This window comes from Prunus dulcis, chromosome 7 (assembly GCF_902201215.1).
Source record: "Prunus dulcis chromosome 7, ALMONDv2, whole genome shotgun sequence".
Classification (NCBI taxonomy): domain Eukaryota; kingdom Viridiplantae; phylum Streptophyta; class Magnoliopsida; order Rosales; family Rosaceae; genus Prunus; species Prunus dulcis.
In genome coordinates this window covers 13,767,749-13,786,707 of record NC_047656.1, presented here as the reverse complement: position 1 = coordinate 13,786,707, position 18,959 = coordinate 13,767,749, and the positions used below count along the sequence as shown (strand labels likewise).

General features: G+C 35.1%; 1 protein-coding gene across 1 annotated transcript; it reads left to right on the top strand.

The window, feature by feature from the left end:
* The first annotated feature begins 13,849 nt into the window (after nt 1-13,849).
* On the top strand, nt 13,850-16,190 carry LOC117635145 (tryptophan N-monooxygenase CYP79A68-like). The gene is made up of 2 exons (XM_034369488.1): nt 13,850-14,779; nt 15,561-16,190. Exons 1-2 carry the CDS (start codon nt 13,850-13,852, stop codon nt 16,188-16,190), a joined length of 1,560 nt encoding a protein of 519 aa, XP_034225379.1.
* The last annotated feature ends 2,769 nt before the right edge of the window (nt 16,191-18,959 follow it).

The window sequence follows — 18,959 nt, the reverse complement described above, 5'->3', positions numbered from 1 at the left end:
AGAAGAGAGAATTTAAAAAAAAAAAAAAAAAAAAGAGGTGGGTTGGCTTCTAATCACGCTTTGAGTTTAATAAATGAACTCGGTTGTGAGTCAGCTCCTTTTTTAGCTAAAATACAATAAACTGACTGCCATCTGACACTCTGAAAATACCTTGGAGTTGCAATTTTTTAAGTGTTGTTTTTGTACTGGGATTGTGACCAAATTTGAGAAATTTTATCTTCTTTTTTTGTTTGACTGATGAGAGAAATTTAATTAGAAATGAGAAATTGTTGTGAGGGTTATAAATAAATTTTAAAAAAAAGAAGGCATTTTAAGGAATAAAGGAAAAGTGAGTTTTGATATCTTTCTCTCTTTTCACGCTTACAGTACTGTCTCTGGCTCCCCCCTCTGCAAGGTTCTTTGTGGCAAGCCTAAGTTTTTGCCTCCACCCACGGGCGTTTGTCGAGTAATGTAACTCCTGCCTTAGAAAATGCCACTTGTGTTGCAGTTTTTCACATGTTATGCCATTCACCCATGGATTCTGAGTTTTCTAAATGTCACACACAACAAGGATCCCTTTGATTTGCTTGACTTTTATTTTAAACGTGTCACTTTGTTACAAAATCAGATTTTTGCATGGAAAAAATTTGGTGACGAAAAGATTGATGAGCAATAAGATTTTGGGGCCGGGGGGAAACCTACAGACAAGGAAGGAGGAGATAAAAAAAAACTGCTAGAGACATTAGTTTAGGCGTTAGTTAAGTTAGGGTTTTTTGTTTCATTTTTAATTAAGCGTAAATTGGATTTTAATTTTAAGAATGATATGTCTAATGAGATAACATGCGGGGAAAAAAAAAATCAAGTAAATCATGACAAAGAAAATCATAACAAGAGGATCCGGATCCACACAACAAACAATGATGTCTACTTCTTTTCTTTTGTTTAGTGGATGAAGAATTTAAGTTATTGCTCACAATGAGTTATGTTGCATCTAGATTAGTTATGATTATGTTATACCTTATGATCTTGCAAGAAAGATGATCTCATGATTCTATAAGAATTCATACTTTACATTCACACTTTTCTTGTGTTAAAATTTGATTGTTTGTATCAAATATTAACTTGGCATGTTTGTATCAAATATTAATTTGGGATTTTTGAGCATATGAAGAATCCGATTTTTCAAATAAATTTCTTGCTTTCATTCTACTCTATATGTGTGTATGTATAGTTTCATTTGTGTAATATGTGTAAGTTTAGTATGTTATCACCCATCTCGAAATTTTTTTTGAAAAAAACGAAGAGTTAGGGAGCCGTTAATGCCATGAACTGGAAAAGACTGAAACCCAACCACAGTTTTTAACATCTGGTGAACTACAAATATGGAAAATAGGTAAACTTGATGGACACGCTAACTTTGTCTCATCACGATTGACATTCTATTTAATGGCACACACCTAATCAATCAGTTGGCTCATTTTAATTAATGCGGACCAGCTCTAAGCACAACAAGAATTGAATGTATGAAACATTGTCATATAAAAAATAAAAAAATAAAAACTTGGGTTGAATATCGTTTCGGTTCATGTGTCTTGTTCCAATATTTAGTTTGAGGTCGATAAATTTAGTCGTTGTATTTTACTCTATTAATAATTCTGCTTTTTTTTAAATAAAAAAAATTTTAACGTTAATTTACTTTGATGTGTGTACGTGTCGCACGTGCACATTATATCAACCAAATTGATTAAATTTAAAACACATGGATCCAAAGCCAAAAGCTAGGGCTTGTTCATGAACCCTTAATTATTAGTGTTTTGTGGTCTTGACCATAACACACAATGAATGTATCCTAGGACTAGAATAAGGCAGAGGCACTACAACAGAGGCATTGTCATTGTTATCCTAAAAATATTGATTAGCATCCAATTAGATTCTTAGGACTAAAATGAATAAACAAGGCTGTTAAACTTTAGGTGTAAAGGAAAAGGGTTGGTGAACAAACTTCAATATAAAAGAGAGTTAAATTAAGACTAACTTTGTTGATGAAAAGAGTGCATATTTTATTGGTAAATTTTTGGGGGAGCCCCAGTGAGCATCAAGAAGTCAAATGAAAACCCTCTCTCTCATTGAGAGGTTATTATTATTTTGGGCAAAGGGGATGACCATTTTTCAGTCTTCCATTCCAGCCTTGTTCTGATGGGAAAGGAGATTAAAATTTTAGGAACCCCAAAACAAATTTACTCAAGTGCCCACTCAAATACTCCTCTCAAAAGTGATGCATGTGGCCCTCATTATGCCATTTGCATTGTCTTTCTTGTGGTTAAGTGTGCTTAATTTCAGGATTATTTTTTAATTATTGATATCATGAGGATCTTAATCTACAAGTTAGGATGATTTTCCTTGGGTTGTGGATACAATTACAACCACAAGAGGGTCGTATTGGGAACTTGGCATTTTGAGGGCTCTACATGTGTTAAAAGTGCACCAAACCTTTGGCCACATTGTATTAGTTATTTTCTATTATCTTAAGGCCCTAGCTAATACATCTTTTATTCGAAGGTCCCATCGGCTATTTACTATGGATGCAAACACTTTCTTTGTCATATTGATAATTTTCGAACTTAGATTAATTAGTTGAGTATCATATTTCTATAGTAACGACTCCAAACTCGTTGAATTTTTCATTTATACGAGTGTCATTGGTTAGGGAAAGAGTCGAACAAAAAATCTCTGAGTGTAAAAGTGAGTACTCATAATCACTTGAATTACAAATATTTTACAAATTGCAACTCATTTTCTAGTACTTAGACTTTTCAAAAGACGTCTAATTTTCACCAAAATAAATGAAATTTCCTAAAATAAATGTTATGTGAACTTCTCCCTTTTTTATATAAATTATCACTGCATGTGGACCAATTTATTTTTTTTGGCCGACCCACGTATATCGTCCTTTTTGCATGGAAGAATTAATGAATAAATATGCTCAACTTTATTTTTTAAATTTTGAGCTGTAACAACAAGCCCAGAACTGAGTGGTCAATTGACCATTCGCTTTTCAGTGTTTGAAATTGAAAATAAAGGATAATAGATCGTCCAGTCATATAGAAAAAGAAGAACAAGAAACTTTGAAAAAGTTTTGAACTTCTTGAGCAGTGCAAATTCATTGAAGATGGCTGATAAAAGAGATGGTAGGGAACTCCTTGGGCATGCGATAGAAATGGGGAACAATTGATATTTTTATCTCTTTAAATTAGGAGTTATTTTTATCAATGTGTGGAGGGAATGAAAAGCTTTGGAATTGGAAAATGACTTAATTGGGTCCACCTATCTTAGACTCTCATCCATTCCTAACTCCTAAGTTTGACTTCCAATATACTACTGACATTGTTAATTTTGTGGTTAAATCATATTTATTTTGAATTAAATGTTTATATTTTGAGAAAAAAGAGATTTCATTCATAATTCAAAGAGTTTCATATATAGGACATCACAAGAACAGGACCTCGTTAAAACCTTTCTAGAAAAATCACGTGGAAGAAATCTCAAGATAAAAAAGAGTATCACACATGTCATGAATTAACATAAGAATCCAATCCAACTCACTAAACCATCACAAATAACCAAAACAAACTACCAAATTACTAGAAGGCCATGTTTATATTGGATACCTGTTTTGCACACATTTTAATTTTGTCCCGATCAACTTTTATCTTCAATGATTAAATTTTTATTTTTTATACATAAAACAGCAGTAACAAATGTAAAAGTTATGTTAAAATCTTAACAGCTCAAAGTGGCAATCTAATAAAAAAGGTTTGGTTTAGGTGGCAAATTTTACCAACAAACATTGGCATGAATGCAGGAAAGGTTGGGGGAGACTGTAAAAGTCCAAGTGTTAGGTAGTGAAACCCCTTTCAGGTCATAAATAGACTTTGAATTGGGCGATACAAGACTAGAATTGAAAGAATTTTTTTTTTATTAAAGAAAAATAATAGTTTTATTTATTTTATATTACTTACTTAATATTAATTCCTTAAGTTTTTATTATTGAAACTACTCTTTTTATGTTTCATTAATTTAGCTTAATTTTTCTTCAAAATTCAATTACAATTATAGAAAGAAACACATAATCCACGATGATCTTAGTGTTGATTACGTGATCAGTGTTATAAAAACACAAGTGCATCTACTTAGTGACCAACATCTCTCCGTAAGAAGGGAGAGAGAGAGAGAGGGTTATGTTAAGGGAAAATGGAAATTTAAAAACATACAAGAAAAAAATGCAGGGTATATTGAGCAAATTTTGGTTAAAAGAGAATGCCTTTATAGAAAGAAAAAAAATGCCCTCAAGTAGCTTTCTGTGTAATATGGCATTATAGGACAAATAAAATACATGAAGATGGTGTTTGAAAATAAGAAATGCATGATGGGGTGCATGTCATGATGATAATTTGCTAAAGAGTCCCTCTCCTATAGTTGTGTTGTGCATACGATTATGATTGATTGCTTCCCAACATATCTATCGACAACGCAATATTGCCATATCCACCAAAATTAGTTAAAGCTTTTGAATGTTTTGTTGAAGAAGGACGGAAAAAGAGAAATCTTATCTGCATATATAGCAACTTCAAGTCTTCAAGAAGGTATTACTATTTCTGGTCCAAAACAAATCCACGTCCCACCCGTTTTTGGGGAGAAGCAAACTATAGCCATTTGTTTTGAATTTGTTATTTCTTTGGCAAATACTTTGTTTCTTTGACTCCTCTAAAAAACCGTTGACAAAACACATCGACTATTAGAAGCCTCAAGGTGACTTCACACAACCGACTTATAAGAAAAACGCACCTTGTATATTAGCATTCTAACACACAGTTTACAGTTATATTTGAACTTGCCTCTAGTGGGGAAGTTGAAAATGCAAGCAAGAGAATATTCCAGGTTGTATAGCAAACCAATGGCCATTGTTTTAAGCTGCCTCTAAAGAAGCCCACCATGGATAACTCAAAAGGGGATTTAAATTTTAAAAAAAATATATAACACAAAGATTTTATTCTTATTATGATATTAGAATTGCCACCCTCTACCACACTACCACTCTCCATTCAATAATGCAAAAAGCAAAGATTTTGTATGACAAAAGGATCCACATTATTATTACCAACTCATTTCAGTTGGTTTGTCACCATTTGCAATTTTGATTGGTGACCATTTTGAGCTCATCCCCTTACTTGTATATGTTTATACATTGTTGTCCTTGTATTTATTTGACACTTTGTGGAAATTTCCCACCTCCTTCTAGATAAGCTTTTGATTTAAGATGCCAATTTATTCCCAGTACTACAATTTTAATTTGTTTATTAAAAGTCCCTGTTTGGGGAGTGGGAATCTGACTAGAAAGTATCCCTGCATCACATAAAAGTCTTTCTTTTCCCAAAATAGGAATCCTTAACGGTAGCAAACCTTCATCAAATGAAACATAATTATACTATTAAACAAATTTGATTATTTTTAATTAGCATGTTAAGTGGCTTCCACAATATCTCCTCCATGCTTTCATGGCCTGTCCTTGGCACATGCATTAGGTATCTTAATCAGACTTTATGTCTTAAATAATGGGTTTTAAGAGTAGAATGTGTGTTATTAATATTATTTTGTTGTATTTTTTTTTTGGGGGTGCAGGGAGGGAAATATGTTAAAAATTTCACAAATAATAGAAGTTGCAGATCTGTATTCCCACTTTGACAATGCAGAAATGTAATTTATACTTCAAATAAAGAGAAAAGAAGACTGAGGTGTGCGTATCTTTTTGAGTAGTGTTTAAGTCTTCGACAAAGTATTAATTATTAGTTTTTTTTTCCCCCATAGAAGATGAAGGGAACACACAGAAAACTGGGGAAGAAGTTTACTGATGGAAGATGGATCATGTAGATGGCCATTAGGGCCAAAGTATTTATAGTGGCACACCACAACCAAAATAATGAGATAAAAACCCTAAGTTAGGTGAGGTTTAGGAATTAATGGTATATAATTTGAAGAATGACCAATTAGATAAATCCATGCGGTGCCTTTAGGTTGATTTGATCCAAAACATGGATGAGATGAACGGGTATGATGAGAGTTGATGTAGGGTGGGGATTTGGGCAAAAGACCAAATGACAAAAAGAGTGTGTTGTGTTGTAATGATGAAAAATGATTTGTTCCATAGTGGGTGTTGGCTTGGCTTCCATGTGTGCATGTTAGTGATCATACATGCACAGCACCCACTTTGCATCTTCCATGCTTTGCTCCCTTTGCTCCCTTTGCCCTTTTTGTCATTTTCATCTCTTTCCTTTTTTCCCTCTTTCTCTCTCTCTCTCTCTCTCTCTCTCTCTCTCTCTCTCAATTATTTTCCCTCTTCTTTTCTGAGAAAATTAGCATTGCTTGTAAATTATAAATTTTGAACACATTCTCTTTTTGTCAAAGGCATCACACGCTACCCAATTTTGATTGTACGGCCATGGCATGACTTCTTCATTTGTTTAAGCCTAAGGTGGGCCAAATTGTTCAGCTGGGTGTCACAACCAAATGTTCTGTATAGTTATTAGGCTCTCTTTTATTGATTTGTATTCTGATACACGTAGCATTTTATGATCCTTGGACGAATATATAAAAGGAGGGAGATTTTGGAGCTAGAATTACAGCTATCAAAATCCAACCCAATATCAAGCAATTGAAAGAAAAGAGATCTTCTGGCCCTTTATTCATATGCTGGACATGTGAAATCCTACCTAACCCTAAAATTGGTGAATCACAGATCACCATACAGCAGATGAAAAGAAAGATTCGACTATAGGGGAAGCAAAAGCTTTATTTAGGAAAATGATGTTTGATAATGCCAAAAGCAGACGCATCAATACGTTATGGAAGACATGTCTTGATTGAAAAGTTTGTCATGCGATTAAAATTAGGCAACTGCTGGTACTTTGTACCTAAAGGGATATCAAAATAACATAAATCTTAAATGGGAAATTTTATTTTTAACCAAGGTGGCAAGTCCATAGTGCAATAGCCATCCTAATTGGGTATTGTGACCTCATCAAAATGAGAGTTATTTTATAGGGCTGGACCAGAAGAAATTCTTTGGTGTGACAGTTGATCATATTATCCAGCAATCTACACACACAAATAAGAGGATCCTATGTATTTCGGTCCCACATGGCCCTACATTGGTCCTATTTTAATGTAAGGGTTCTTAGTTGTGTGTGGATTGAAGGATGACGTGATCCATCTGTCGGATCAAAGAATTTCTCAAAATTAAAGCCCCAAAAAGAGTGTTAAATTTTCAACATTTTAACTTAGTAATATGCAATAAAGGAAATAAGTCAAAGCATTGTTGTGAAATGGACCCCAAAGCAAGTTAATCCAAAAAAGAGTGATTAACATCCGTGGAGCCAGAGGGATTAAAAAGCTGAAAAGATTAGGTCAAGGAGGAGGGAGAGAGGGAGGAGTAGGATGATATACATGCCATGTTTTTCAAAACGCCTCAGTGAATGAGAAGAAAAAGAGGGGGGCGGGCTGACTGCTTGGTGCATGTGAGGTTGAATTATTGAAGGTACTTATAGCTTAGAGCATGGCATGTAGCATCAAAACGTCAAAAATGCTAGCATCTAGCATCTGATGTCAAAATCCTATTGAGGGGAAGTGTCACATTTTTTGAGACCTCTCGGACCCCCATTTTCTAGCCTTTGGAATTAACATTTTACCTAACATGTGGTGCTGAATCTCAGCCTCTAAAGACTTGGCCAAAGATAATGGAAAGTATAAATATAATTGAAATTTTCGAAAATGGAATCCAACGAGACGTTTCGAGTTGATTGGTACCTGTGATTAATGGATGATTATGTGCATTGAAAAAGATTAATTTGGACTGAAGAAGATTTTGGAATGATTTCATGATCTAAAAATAAAAACAGATAATTTGAGTTCAACCCATGTCAGGAAACAGACATATATTCATTTACAGAAGAACATGCATGGGTTGACATAGTTGTGCCAAACCCGTTAACATTGAGCCCTTTGTCAGAAGCCCAGTACCTTACACACCAAAATTCATTGAGAGCCCCATGTAAATAATATAGTAGAGGACAGCAAATACTAATCTCTTGGTCAAATTAGGGAGGCCTTAGGAGCTACAAAATTCATATCATGAGCTGTTATTCTTCTATTCTTTTACTAGTTTGAATTATTGTGCGAATCGGTTGAACCAAGGATTTGAACTCTTAACTTATCATAATTCGGACTCATTTTTCCCGACTTCCTCCCAATTAACTCCATAGACTAAAAGTTGAAGTAGCTTTTGTAATTTTCTCTTTTTCCTGGGTGCAGGTGAAACTTTGAATTATTGTCGAACACTCTAAAAAAACACACATACATACGTACGTGAAGAAAGAATTATGTGTGGACAAGAAGACTGGAGACATGGGAAGCAAAAGTTGCTCAATCTTGAAAGTGACAAGAGAGGGCCGAGGTTGTGGAAATTGTCAGAAGAGGAAGGGGGTTGGGTTGATAATGTAAGTAAATATAATGAATATAATGGTGTGGTTGCTAAAGGAGGAGCATTCACACAGTCCGTGCTCTCCTGTCTCTCAGACTCAGCAAAACACTCCCTTCATCTTCAGTCTTTACTCTTTCATTGACCATTTTCAGAGTTTGTTTGCCCACTGACCGCATTGTCAGCTTTTATGCTTGTGAAAATTGAACATTATTCTTCTTCTCCCAAGTCCCAACTCTTCATTTATTTGTACCACTTTTTATTTACAGTGCTTTGGAGGACCCATGCACGGTCCATGGCTTCAAGTTTTAATGGGCTCCCAATTGTCTTACCAGATGGACCTATTTGTTTGCCACAACATTGGCCCAAGACCCGTCGGTCAATTTGCCATAACATCTGTAAGATGAGAGCATGGCAAGAGAGAGCTTAGGGTATTTCTACAGTTACATCCATGAAATGCCAATAGAATTGTCACACCCCAATTATATATATTTTTTTATTGGAAGTGTGAGGTAAAAGAAAAACTAAAACTAAAAGTTTAAATATCAAGAAACATGAGAACTGAATATAAACTTCTATTTAAACCAAAGTAATTTACATTGTTATTTTACAAGGTAAATAACAGGAAAATTAACAAACTTTTAACTTTTTTTTTTTTTTTTTTTTTTTTTTTTTTTTTTTTTTACAACAAAACATCCAAAACTATCCAAAACTCGTTCTTCTTGTTTCACGTCACAAACTAAACTTTAGATTCAAAACCTGCAATAGATTCAATAAGGGGTGAGCACTACATGCTCAGTAGGGGTCCTATGTATGTGATTAGTGAGATTTATAATGTACAATTTATGCAATGCATGAATGAACTTCAATTCTACCAAACCCGTTAATCTATATAATAAAGCAAGCAAGTCTTCATGTCCCATACCATGCATTTTACCACTGTGATTCCGAATGCCCTATTATATAAACTAACACCCATCTCAATTATCCCACAATTCCCCTTTTGCTAGTCATCTTGTCTAAACCATTGATCTCCAAGCCCAAATCACCTAATCAACAATTTTACTGCCGATTTTCTAATCTACCGTGCACACGAGCTCGCCTAAATTTGGTCCCTACAATGGTCAGACTCAACTAAACAAAATATCCTTCCCATTACCCTCTTTTTCATAATTTCTTTATCAACCCAAGAATTCCAACCACCACCAATAACATATGAACATGTTAACATTAATCAAATCATAATGATAATTGACAGCATGTAAACACTCAATATCAAGGATAATAATCAAATAATATTACGTACCAAGTATAATATAGTGTTCACAATATTTAATTAACAGTCCGATCTCTTGGACCACAGGAGTCCAAGAGATTGTGGTCATCCACCGTAGGATATTAATCCAATGATTCAAAAAAGTTTCTTAAAAGGAGTGTAAGAGTGAGTGAACCGTTGAATTTACATCTAACGGTGTGTGACCATAAATCTCTTGGACCCCTGTAGTCCAAGAGATCCTGAATGATTTAATTAAATCAATTTATGTAAAGCCTCCACAGAAAAACCCATACCTCAAATCCAAAGCTATTGTATAACTCCCGGTCGCAAGTTCAAACACTTTGAGCTTCTTCAAAATCACTTTTTTTTTTCTTTTTCTACGAATTTGAGGAAAATAAAGCAATTTAAGTGAAGAACTTATGATACAAGAAGTTTAAGGGAGTGCTATTTATAGGAAGCTAAAGTCGGCAAAGTCCAAGTAATAGGTATAGATGAAAGCTAAAATTGTGCCACACAGCTACTCTATAGTTTCTAGACTACTTGGGTGGCTTGAAAGTAGTCTGCCACACCAAATATAGCCTTGTAGAGTGCTTAGTGAGCACTGTCAAATTAAGGCTATATATAAGAATACACACTATGCTTACACCTCCTGCTTAAATATTCCACCTCATGCTTTAACAAGATTTCAGAACTATATGCTTGCAACACGTCAATTTTGAATAGAATGCTTAGTAAAAATAAGGGCCTTCTAAATGCTTTTGTAAAGTGTAAAAATATATAATAAATATTACATAGGGCTGATATGAGTTAACATAATGAAAGCTATGCAATAAAATTTGATAAGGTAGGCTATCTAGTTTATAGCCAGGACTCATATCACATGGCTTGCCATAAAAAAAAAAAAAAATAATTATTATTATTATATAATATGCAAACATTATATATATATATATATACTTTTTTTTAGTACAGGGTTTCACAAGAATTCAAAAGAAGAAGTAATGAAATCAGTAAGATTATCTATGTTTTGAGTATTTACAATAACTCAACAACACGAGAGAAAGGAATACCAAAAATAAGAAACCATATGAAATTTCAGGAAGACAATAAAATGAATCTATTTGTGTTTGTTTATTTACACTTAAATAGCTTGATTTTGAGTAAAAGACTCATTAGTTTAGTGATTTAGAGGAAATGCTTCACCAAGAAAAATGTCATGGGTTTGAATCCTAACATTCGTGTAAATTTCAGGAAAACAATAAAATGAATCTACTTATGTTTGTTTATTTACACTTAAATAGCTTGATTTTGAGCAAATGACCCACTAGTGTAGTGGTTTAAAGCAAATGCTTCACCAAGAAAGGTCATGGGTTCGAGTCATATCATTCGTGTATTGTGTGTGAGTTTAGTATGCTATCGTCCTTCTCAATAAGAAAGGTCCTAAAAAAAACTTGATTTTAAAATAACATTAGATCCTGCTGAGTTTTCATGTTACTAATTTTATATCTCAATTGACATCATATGATCAACAAAAAAATTACATAATGACCAATGACTAAAGCATGCACAAAATATATGATATTTACAAGAATACTTTTATAACGGGATAACACATGAACAATAGAGTTGTACTACCATAATAGGACCATCAATATAACTAGATATCAAACTAATGTTAACCTTGAGAGCAACTCCACCCGTTTGCCCTTAGCCATGGCAAGGGTGGAGCTAGGGCAAGCACTATTCACGTGAATAGTGCTTGCCCTTGCAAATAGTAAATTGTGTCTCCACCCGTTGCCCTTAGCCATGGCAATTACTATTCATTTTTTTGTTTTTTTCACAAATGTTTTAATAAAAATAATTAATTTAGATAATATTTTTGGATAATATTTTTGGGTTCGTACATATCAATATTTATTATAAAATTCATAGCTCAATCGGAAATTTTTTTGGTATTTATAGAAAAAAAAAGAGTATTTTTTTTAAAAAAAAATTCAATTTTTTTCATTTTTTTATTGCACAAAAATTGGCTGCCGTTGGATTGGAGAAAAAAAAAATCTGATCGGAGAGCTCAGAGTGCGACACGTGGACTTTTAGTGGTACTGTAGCTGGTACTGTAGCACTGCGGGCACTGTAGTGGTACTGTAGCGGGGCACTGTAGCTAGCTGACGTCAGCGTGGCGTCAGCAACCGAGTTTTGGACCTGGGGCTGGTTTGGCCTTCGGGCTGGCCCGAGTTGGTGGGTCCCCCACCAAACTCGGGCTTGGGCTGCACGCTGGAGGGACTTTTTTTTTTTTTTTTCTGCCCTTGCCTCGGGCTGGGCTCCATCAGTGGAGCTGCTCTGAGGAGTGGAGCGGGTGGCGCAAAAGGGTTCTTCTTCTTGAGGGGCGGAAACGCACATCTTTTTTTTTATTTTTTTATTATAAATTTGGACCCTTTGAATAATAGACCCAGGGGGTCGCATTCACTGCTCATGTTCAGGGTCGGGCCTGCTGCTTCTAAAGAAGCCCACCATGAATAACTCAAAAGGGAATTTAAACAAATTAAAAAAATATATAACACAAAGATTTTATTATTACTATGATATTAGAATTGTCGCCCTCTACCATTCAATAAGGCAAAAAGCAGGGATTTTGTATGACAAAGGGATCCATATTATTATTGCCACTCATTTCAGTTGGTTTGTCCCCATTTGTAATTTTGATTGGTGAGCATTTTGAGCTCATCCCCTTACTGGGGATGGCTATACCTAGCAAAACACTCCCTTCATTATCGGTACTGCCTGCAGCTCATCTATATTATTCTCTGACATTCTATCACAAATCTAGTGTTTTCTTGCAGGTGCTGTTTGTGCAAATAATTTCACGGGAGAAGATTCGCTTCTAGATCCCTCAACCTTCGACCTTCCTTCTCTCTCTTCCTCGTTTCCTGTAAAAAAGATTGGAGTAAATAAACCACACCTGAGGGGTGTTGGCCAAAGGCCCTCCAATGCTTAAGTTAGTTCCCAATGCTTAAGTTAGTTCGAGTGTTTGTAGAAAAATAATAGCTAAGTAAAGGGTACGGAGTTGTATGTATGGTGTGAACTGGGACGCCGGAGTCGTGTGTGATGGCCGGAGCCGTGTGGAGAATGGAGAGTGGAGAGGGAGCTTCATGTATTTTTCTCGGATATTAGGAGTAGGTTTAGATGTACCTTGAATGATGAATGAGGTCGTCTATTTATAGGAGCGTCGGAGCTAGGCTTTTGTAGAGAATATGCTGAGTTTATTCTCTACCCAAATTCGTAGGGATCGAGTCGGACTTAGATAATATATGAATTAAATGATATTATCTTCTTTTATGAAGATAATATCTGAATTAATGATATTATCTTCTCTTTATTATGATAATATCCGAATTAATGATATTATCTTATTAAATAAAGATAATATCATATTAATTCAGATATTTATCCAAATTAATTAATTAACCAAATAAACTGGTTCAATTAATTAATTTTAAGAGATAATCTTCTTTTCCACGTGGTGTGCTGTGATTGGAGACGAAAATATTTGCTCCCACAGGTACCTTTCCCCTTCTCACGCATAAAGATAAAGATGGTGTCAATTTGTCAATCTTCTCAAGAAATCTTGTCAAAGGATACAAATTTTGTTTGCACTAACCAAAAATGGTGAATCACAAATCATACATCCAGCAGAATGGAAAGCAAGATGCATCAATGAATCATGTTATTAGGAAAATCATGCCGAAAGCCATATGAATCATTGTAAAGTGTGGTTACCATTTCTGGAGCCAAAGAGATTAAAAAGTTGAAAAGATTCGTGACACTGAATTATTGAAGCTTGGTAGCATTAGAGAGCATGGCGAGTGGATCTAACGTCAAAATCCCAAATGTTCTATGGGAGGACGTCTCACATTTTTGAGGCCTCTCGGACCCCACAACTAGACAAACTTTAAGAGAAGTACCTGCAGTGCTGCTTAGTTTTAGTAGTATTGAAATAGAACAATAAAACCTTGACTATCATCAGTACCTGCTGCTCAATTCCATATCCTCTCTGAATCTAAATCATGAACACTCCAATTGCAATTTTCCTTGTATCCTTTTTCATCTTTCTTGTCAACTTGATCAGGTTGAAAACCAGCAATAGAAACAAAGGAGTCTCTCTTCCCCCAGGCCCGACCCCATGGCCAATTGTTGGTTGTGTACCAGAAATGTGGAGGAACAGGCCAGCATATAAATGGGTGCATAGGGTTTTGAAAGAACTCGACACTGACATTGCATGCATAAAATTAGGAAATGTTCATGTCATCCCAGTGAAATCACCAGAAATTGCCAGGGAGTTTTTGAAGAAAAATGATGCAGTTTTTGCATCAAGACCTGTCACAATGGCAACTGATCTTTTAAGCAGCGGGTTCTTGACCACAGGTGTTGTGCCTTGGGGAGGCCAGTGGAAAAAAATGAGAACAGTTTTGATTGCTGACGTGTTCAATCGTTCTAAGGTTCAATGGCTACTTGGTAAGAGAAACGAAGAAGCTGATAACCTTGTTAAGTTCCTATACAATCAGTGCTCGTCCAATCCCAACGGTTCGGTGTTGAATGTGAGAACTGCAGCTCAATTTTACTCAGGAGGTGTGATGAGAAGGATGATTTTCAACACGAGGTACTTTGGCAAAGGGAGAAAGGATGGAGGGCCTGGCTTTGAAGAAGAGCAACACGTTTCTGCGCTTTTGACTATACTCTTGCATGTGTACGCTTTCTGCGTATCGGATTATCTTCCATGGCTTAGAGTGTTTGACATAAGTGGCCATGAGAAAAAGGTAAGGGTTGCTTTGAAGATCATCAAGCAATATCAAGACCCTCTTATAGATGAGAGGTTGAAAGAATGGAGAGATGGAAGGACGAAGGAGACTGAGGACCTGCTTGATGTTGTCATTTCACTCAAAGATGCAAATGGACAGCCCTTATTGTCAGGTGAAGAAATTAAAGCTCAAATCACGGTGAGATATATTCTTACTTACCATTAATTTTTTTAAGTAGTATGGATCCTTAATTTGTCGATGTTTTTATGTTTATTTTTAGGGATATGATTTCCCCAATTCCATTTTCTCCACTTACACTCCCTTTTATTTTTTAATACTTTTTAATCAATTTGTTCTTTCTCTTTCTTATTTTACCGTTATCCTACATTAATTTCTTTTTACTTCACTTTTATATTAGTTCTTTTTCTTTATACTTAATTTTCCAATTTGCACTCCATTTTCAGTATTAAAAAAAAAAAAATTCTTTAATCGAGTAAGAAATTAAGTTTTTTTTTTCCCCCTTTAATACTGAAAATGGAGTATAAGTTCGAAAATTAAGTATAAAAAAAAAAAAGAAATAATATAAAAGTGAAGTAAAAAAGAAATTAATGTAGGGTAAAGATAGAATAGGAAAGAGAAAGAACAAAATTTATTAAAAAGTACTAAAAAGCAAAAGGAAGTATAAGTGGAGAAATTAGCTCCCTTATTTTTATTTATGCAATAGTAAGGGAACAAAGATTCAAAACAGGACTTCTGTTGCATGATGAATGCTTTTAATCACTTGAGCTATAAGCCGCTTGCTAATTTGTCAATGTTTATTGAGCTAAAGTTGTGCTTATGAATACTGAACTCTAAACTCCAAACGCTGAACTTGAGCAACGAGGAGCGCTGAAAAGAAAAGCAGATGATGCTATTTCTGAATTTTTCATGTACGAAGTAAGAAACCAACTTATATGTACATGTTCTTGTGCATGATCAGGAACTGCAGCTTGCAACAGTGGATAATCCGTTCAATGCAGCGGAGTGGGCTCTATCAATAATGCTCAACCAACCTGAGCTGCTAAAAAAGGCAGAAGAAGAACTAGATAGGGTAGTTGGAAAGCAGAGGCTTGTTCAAGAGTCTGATGTCCCCAAGCTCCCTTACGTAAGGGCTTGTGCAAGAGAAGCACTTAGGCTGCATCCAGTTGCACCATTCAACCTCCCCCACATGTCCAGCACAGACGCTGTAGTCGCAGGCTACTTCATCCCAAAAGGGAGCAGTGTTCTGCTAAGCCGCTTAGGTCTCGGGCGCAACCCGGAAGTGTGGGAAAACCCACTGAGATTCGACCCAGAACGACATCTAAAAGGAGATGCTGATCAACAAGTGGATCTGGAAGAGCATGAGCTGAGGTTCATTACATTCTCTACTGGACGGAGAGGATGCATGGGGAGTGGGCTTGGGACTACCATAACTATCATGCTCCTAGCAAGGCTTTTGCAAGGGTTTACTTGGAGCATGCCACCCAATGTGGATAAGATTGACCTCACTGAGGCTCTCTCCCTCTTCAAGGCCAACCCTTTGTTTGCACATGCTAAACCTCGCTTGCCTGCTTCTCTCTACATGGTTTAGTTTCACCCCAGAAGTGTAGTCAGATTCCAGCTCTACCATCTGGGAATGGATAAATAAAAATAAGGAAAACTTTGTGCTTTGAATAGTTTTCATCTTCAAGTAAGTGGGAGATTTCAACAAAGTATAAGAAAAATATACCAAGACTAATGCAATGTATTAGTAGAGCTCAAAGCTTTACAGAATTAGAGGCTTACATCCAAAAGCCTATCTTATGGGATGAGCTGAAAATGGTCGCCGATCAAATTGCAAATATGATAAATTAATTGACTAGACTCCGGATAATTCAATCCATGACAGAATTCTATTAATTGAAATTGGAGCCAAGCATATTGATTGCCATCGCCAACAAATAGTAGAGAAACTCTAGTGTAACATGTTGCTTGCTTCTTTTTCTCTATCTCTCTCATCACATGATTAATCATGCGATGAGAAAGATAAAAGAAACGGATACAAAATTGTGTGTGAAGATATATAACACTGTCTTCCATGCCGACACTTATCAACATATTGTAAACATGAATTATTCTTGTGATTCTTTGTTTATCTACATCTATTTAGAGCACCTTGTAAGACAATTTATTATCTTAATCCTGGAAATATGATCTTCTAATCCTAAGAGGACTCAAGTGTTTTAATTGATTATGGAATAGAACTCAAGCTTCGTATAATCACCTGTATAAAGCTTATTAAAGTAAAACACAAGTATTAATAGAATTCCTAATACAATATGGATTGAAACAAACCTAGTCTAATGCGAAGCTTCTTGATAGGCAAGGTATTCGAGTGATGCATGTATAGGGGTCCCTTCCTTTGCAGCAAAACGTACTCAAAAACAGACTCACTGTATTTAGAGAAAAAAGAATTAAAGAGCAGCATAAGAGAAGAAGATCCTCTACAGTTGTCATGGATAAGCAAGGTTAGTATTTTAGAATAAAAGCTTAGTAAGGATTTACACACCTTCCATAACATTGGGCCAAGGCCAGTAGGCGATTTAGGTCCAAGTAAGTTTTGGGCATGGTTCTCATCTCACTGGATGATGCTAATGTTCCATTCCATCTTCAATTTAAATCATTATATATTAATTATTTTTCCCAAATTTTTATTTATCGATAAGAGTAGTTTAGACTCGTGACCATTATTGCATTTCCTTTAAATCATTATATATATAAGATATGGCTTTATATGATAAAAAAAAATAGATACGAAAAATAAAATTGCGCAATGATTGGTTGCTTAATAGTACCTTATCAAAGGATATAACAAATTAAAATGACATGATGCAAAACCTTCAAATGGGCTCACGACAATTTATTATTATTATTATTATTATTATTTTGCTACATCCAATATTCTCTTTTGGTGATCAACTTATAGGCAGCCTAAACCTAAATTATTTAGGGTCACAAACTTTATGACATTCTTGTTGAGTTGGCCAGCATTCCTGGTTAATGGCGCAACACCAGCATTGTTGTCGCTGATGAGTTACTGCACATTGTTCTGAGCAAAACGTCAGTTTGCTCCCCCATACTTTCACAACATCACCTCTCACCCTTAAACTCTCAACCACATTGCTTTGCTTGCTGCTAGTCTCCCCAATGCTGCTTTCATTGCCTGTTTATAAACAATGTCACATGGAAAAATTAATTAATACATAAATTAATAAATAAATCTTGATTTGAGATGTTAATTAATCTTGGTTTGACAAGCATGAAAGGGAGATAAATCATGTGCTTACATTCAGAAAGAGCCAAGAGGGCTATGAAGACCATGCAAAACAGAACCAACTGCACCTTGATTGCCATTGATGATTTGTTTGAGAGAGTGATCAAGATGCAAACTTTGTGGTGATATGAGGTCAAAATATTGTTGGGTTTTTATAATAAGATTATTTAAGCCTCAATTTATTAGTGAGGATCCATGGTGATAGCATAGAATCCAACAACACTAGAAAAGTAGTGAGCTAATTGGAACTACTTTAACGTTCTTAAGTCTAATTACCTTTTATAGTCAATCAAATTTAAGGTCCTTGTTTCTTTTACTTTTGGTTAGGTGAAGGGTTGTGCATGCATCTAGTACAAATCCAATCCCCTCCACTTGTAATGGTTTTACCTTTTTTTTACAGTTGAATGCAATATTAGATGTGGATTACATGGTTACAAATCCAATCAAATCTGATTCAGTGTGTTTTTACCAAATCTTTCACATTTCATTCATACATAATTCCCTTATGGCATGTTCACTTATTTATAACGGGAGAAGTCATGAATGAGAGAAATCCAGAATAATGAAGATAATTATCGAGTATGAGATCAACTATACCCTCCTAATCAAACCAATTCCTATAGAAAATTCTAAGAGTAATGGCTTTTTTATTATTAGAAAATTATTACAGTTGACATCAGAAAAAATAAAATAAAATCTGTGGTGCAGCGCACAGTAAAATCTGTGGTTGAGAGGTTGGTGATCATTCTTTTTTTTAGTAAAATTAAAGAAAAATGTTCGTGTGATAAGAACATGAACATACATTGAGCAAGAGCCAAGAGGGTTATGAACACAACGCAAAAGAGAGCCCCTTGCACTCTGATTGATTTACCAGCCTCCCTTGACATACACAACTTCTTAAATCGTAGGGCAGTTTCAGAAGAACTCAGATTTCAGTTACTATTGAACAATCTACAACCTACAGATGTTAGTTTATAATTTTTTTTTTTATTTTCTAGCAAACGGGCATCCATGGTTATATAAGTACAGTACATAGCACTTTGGTAC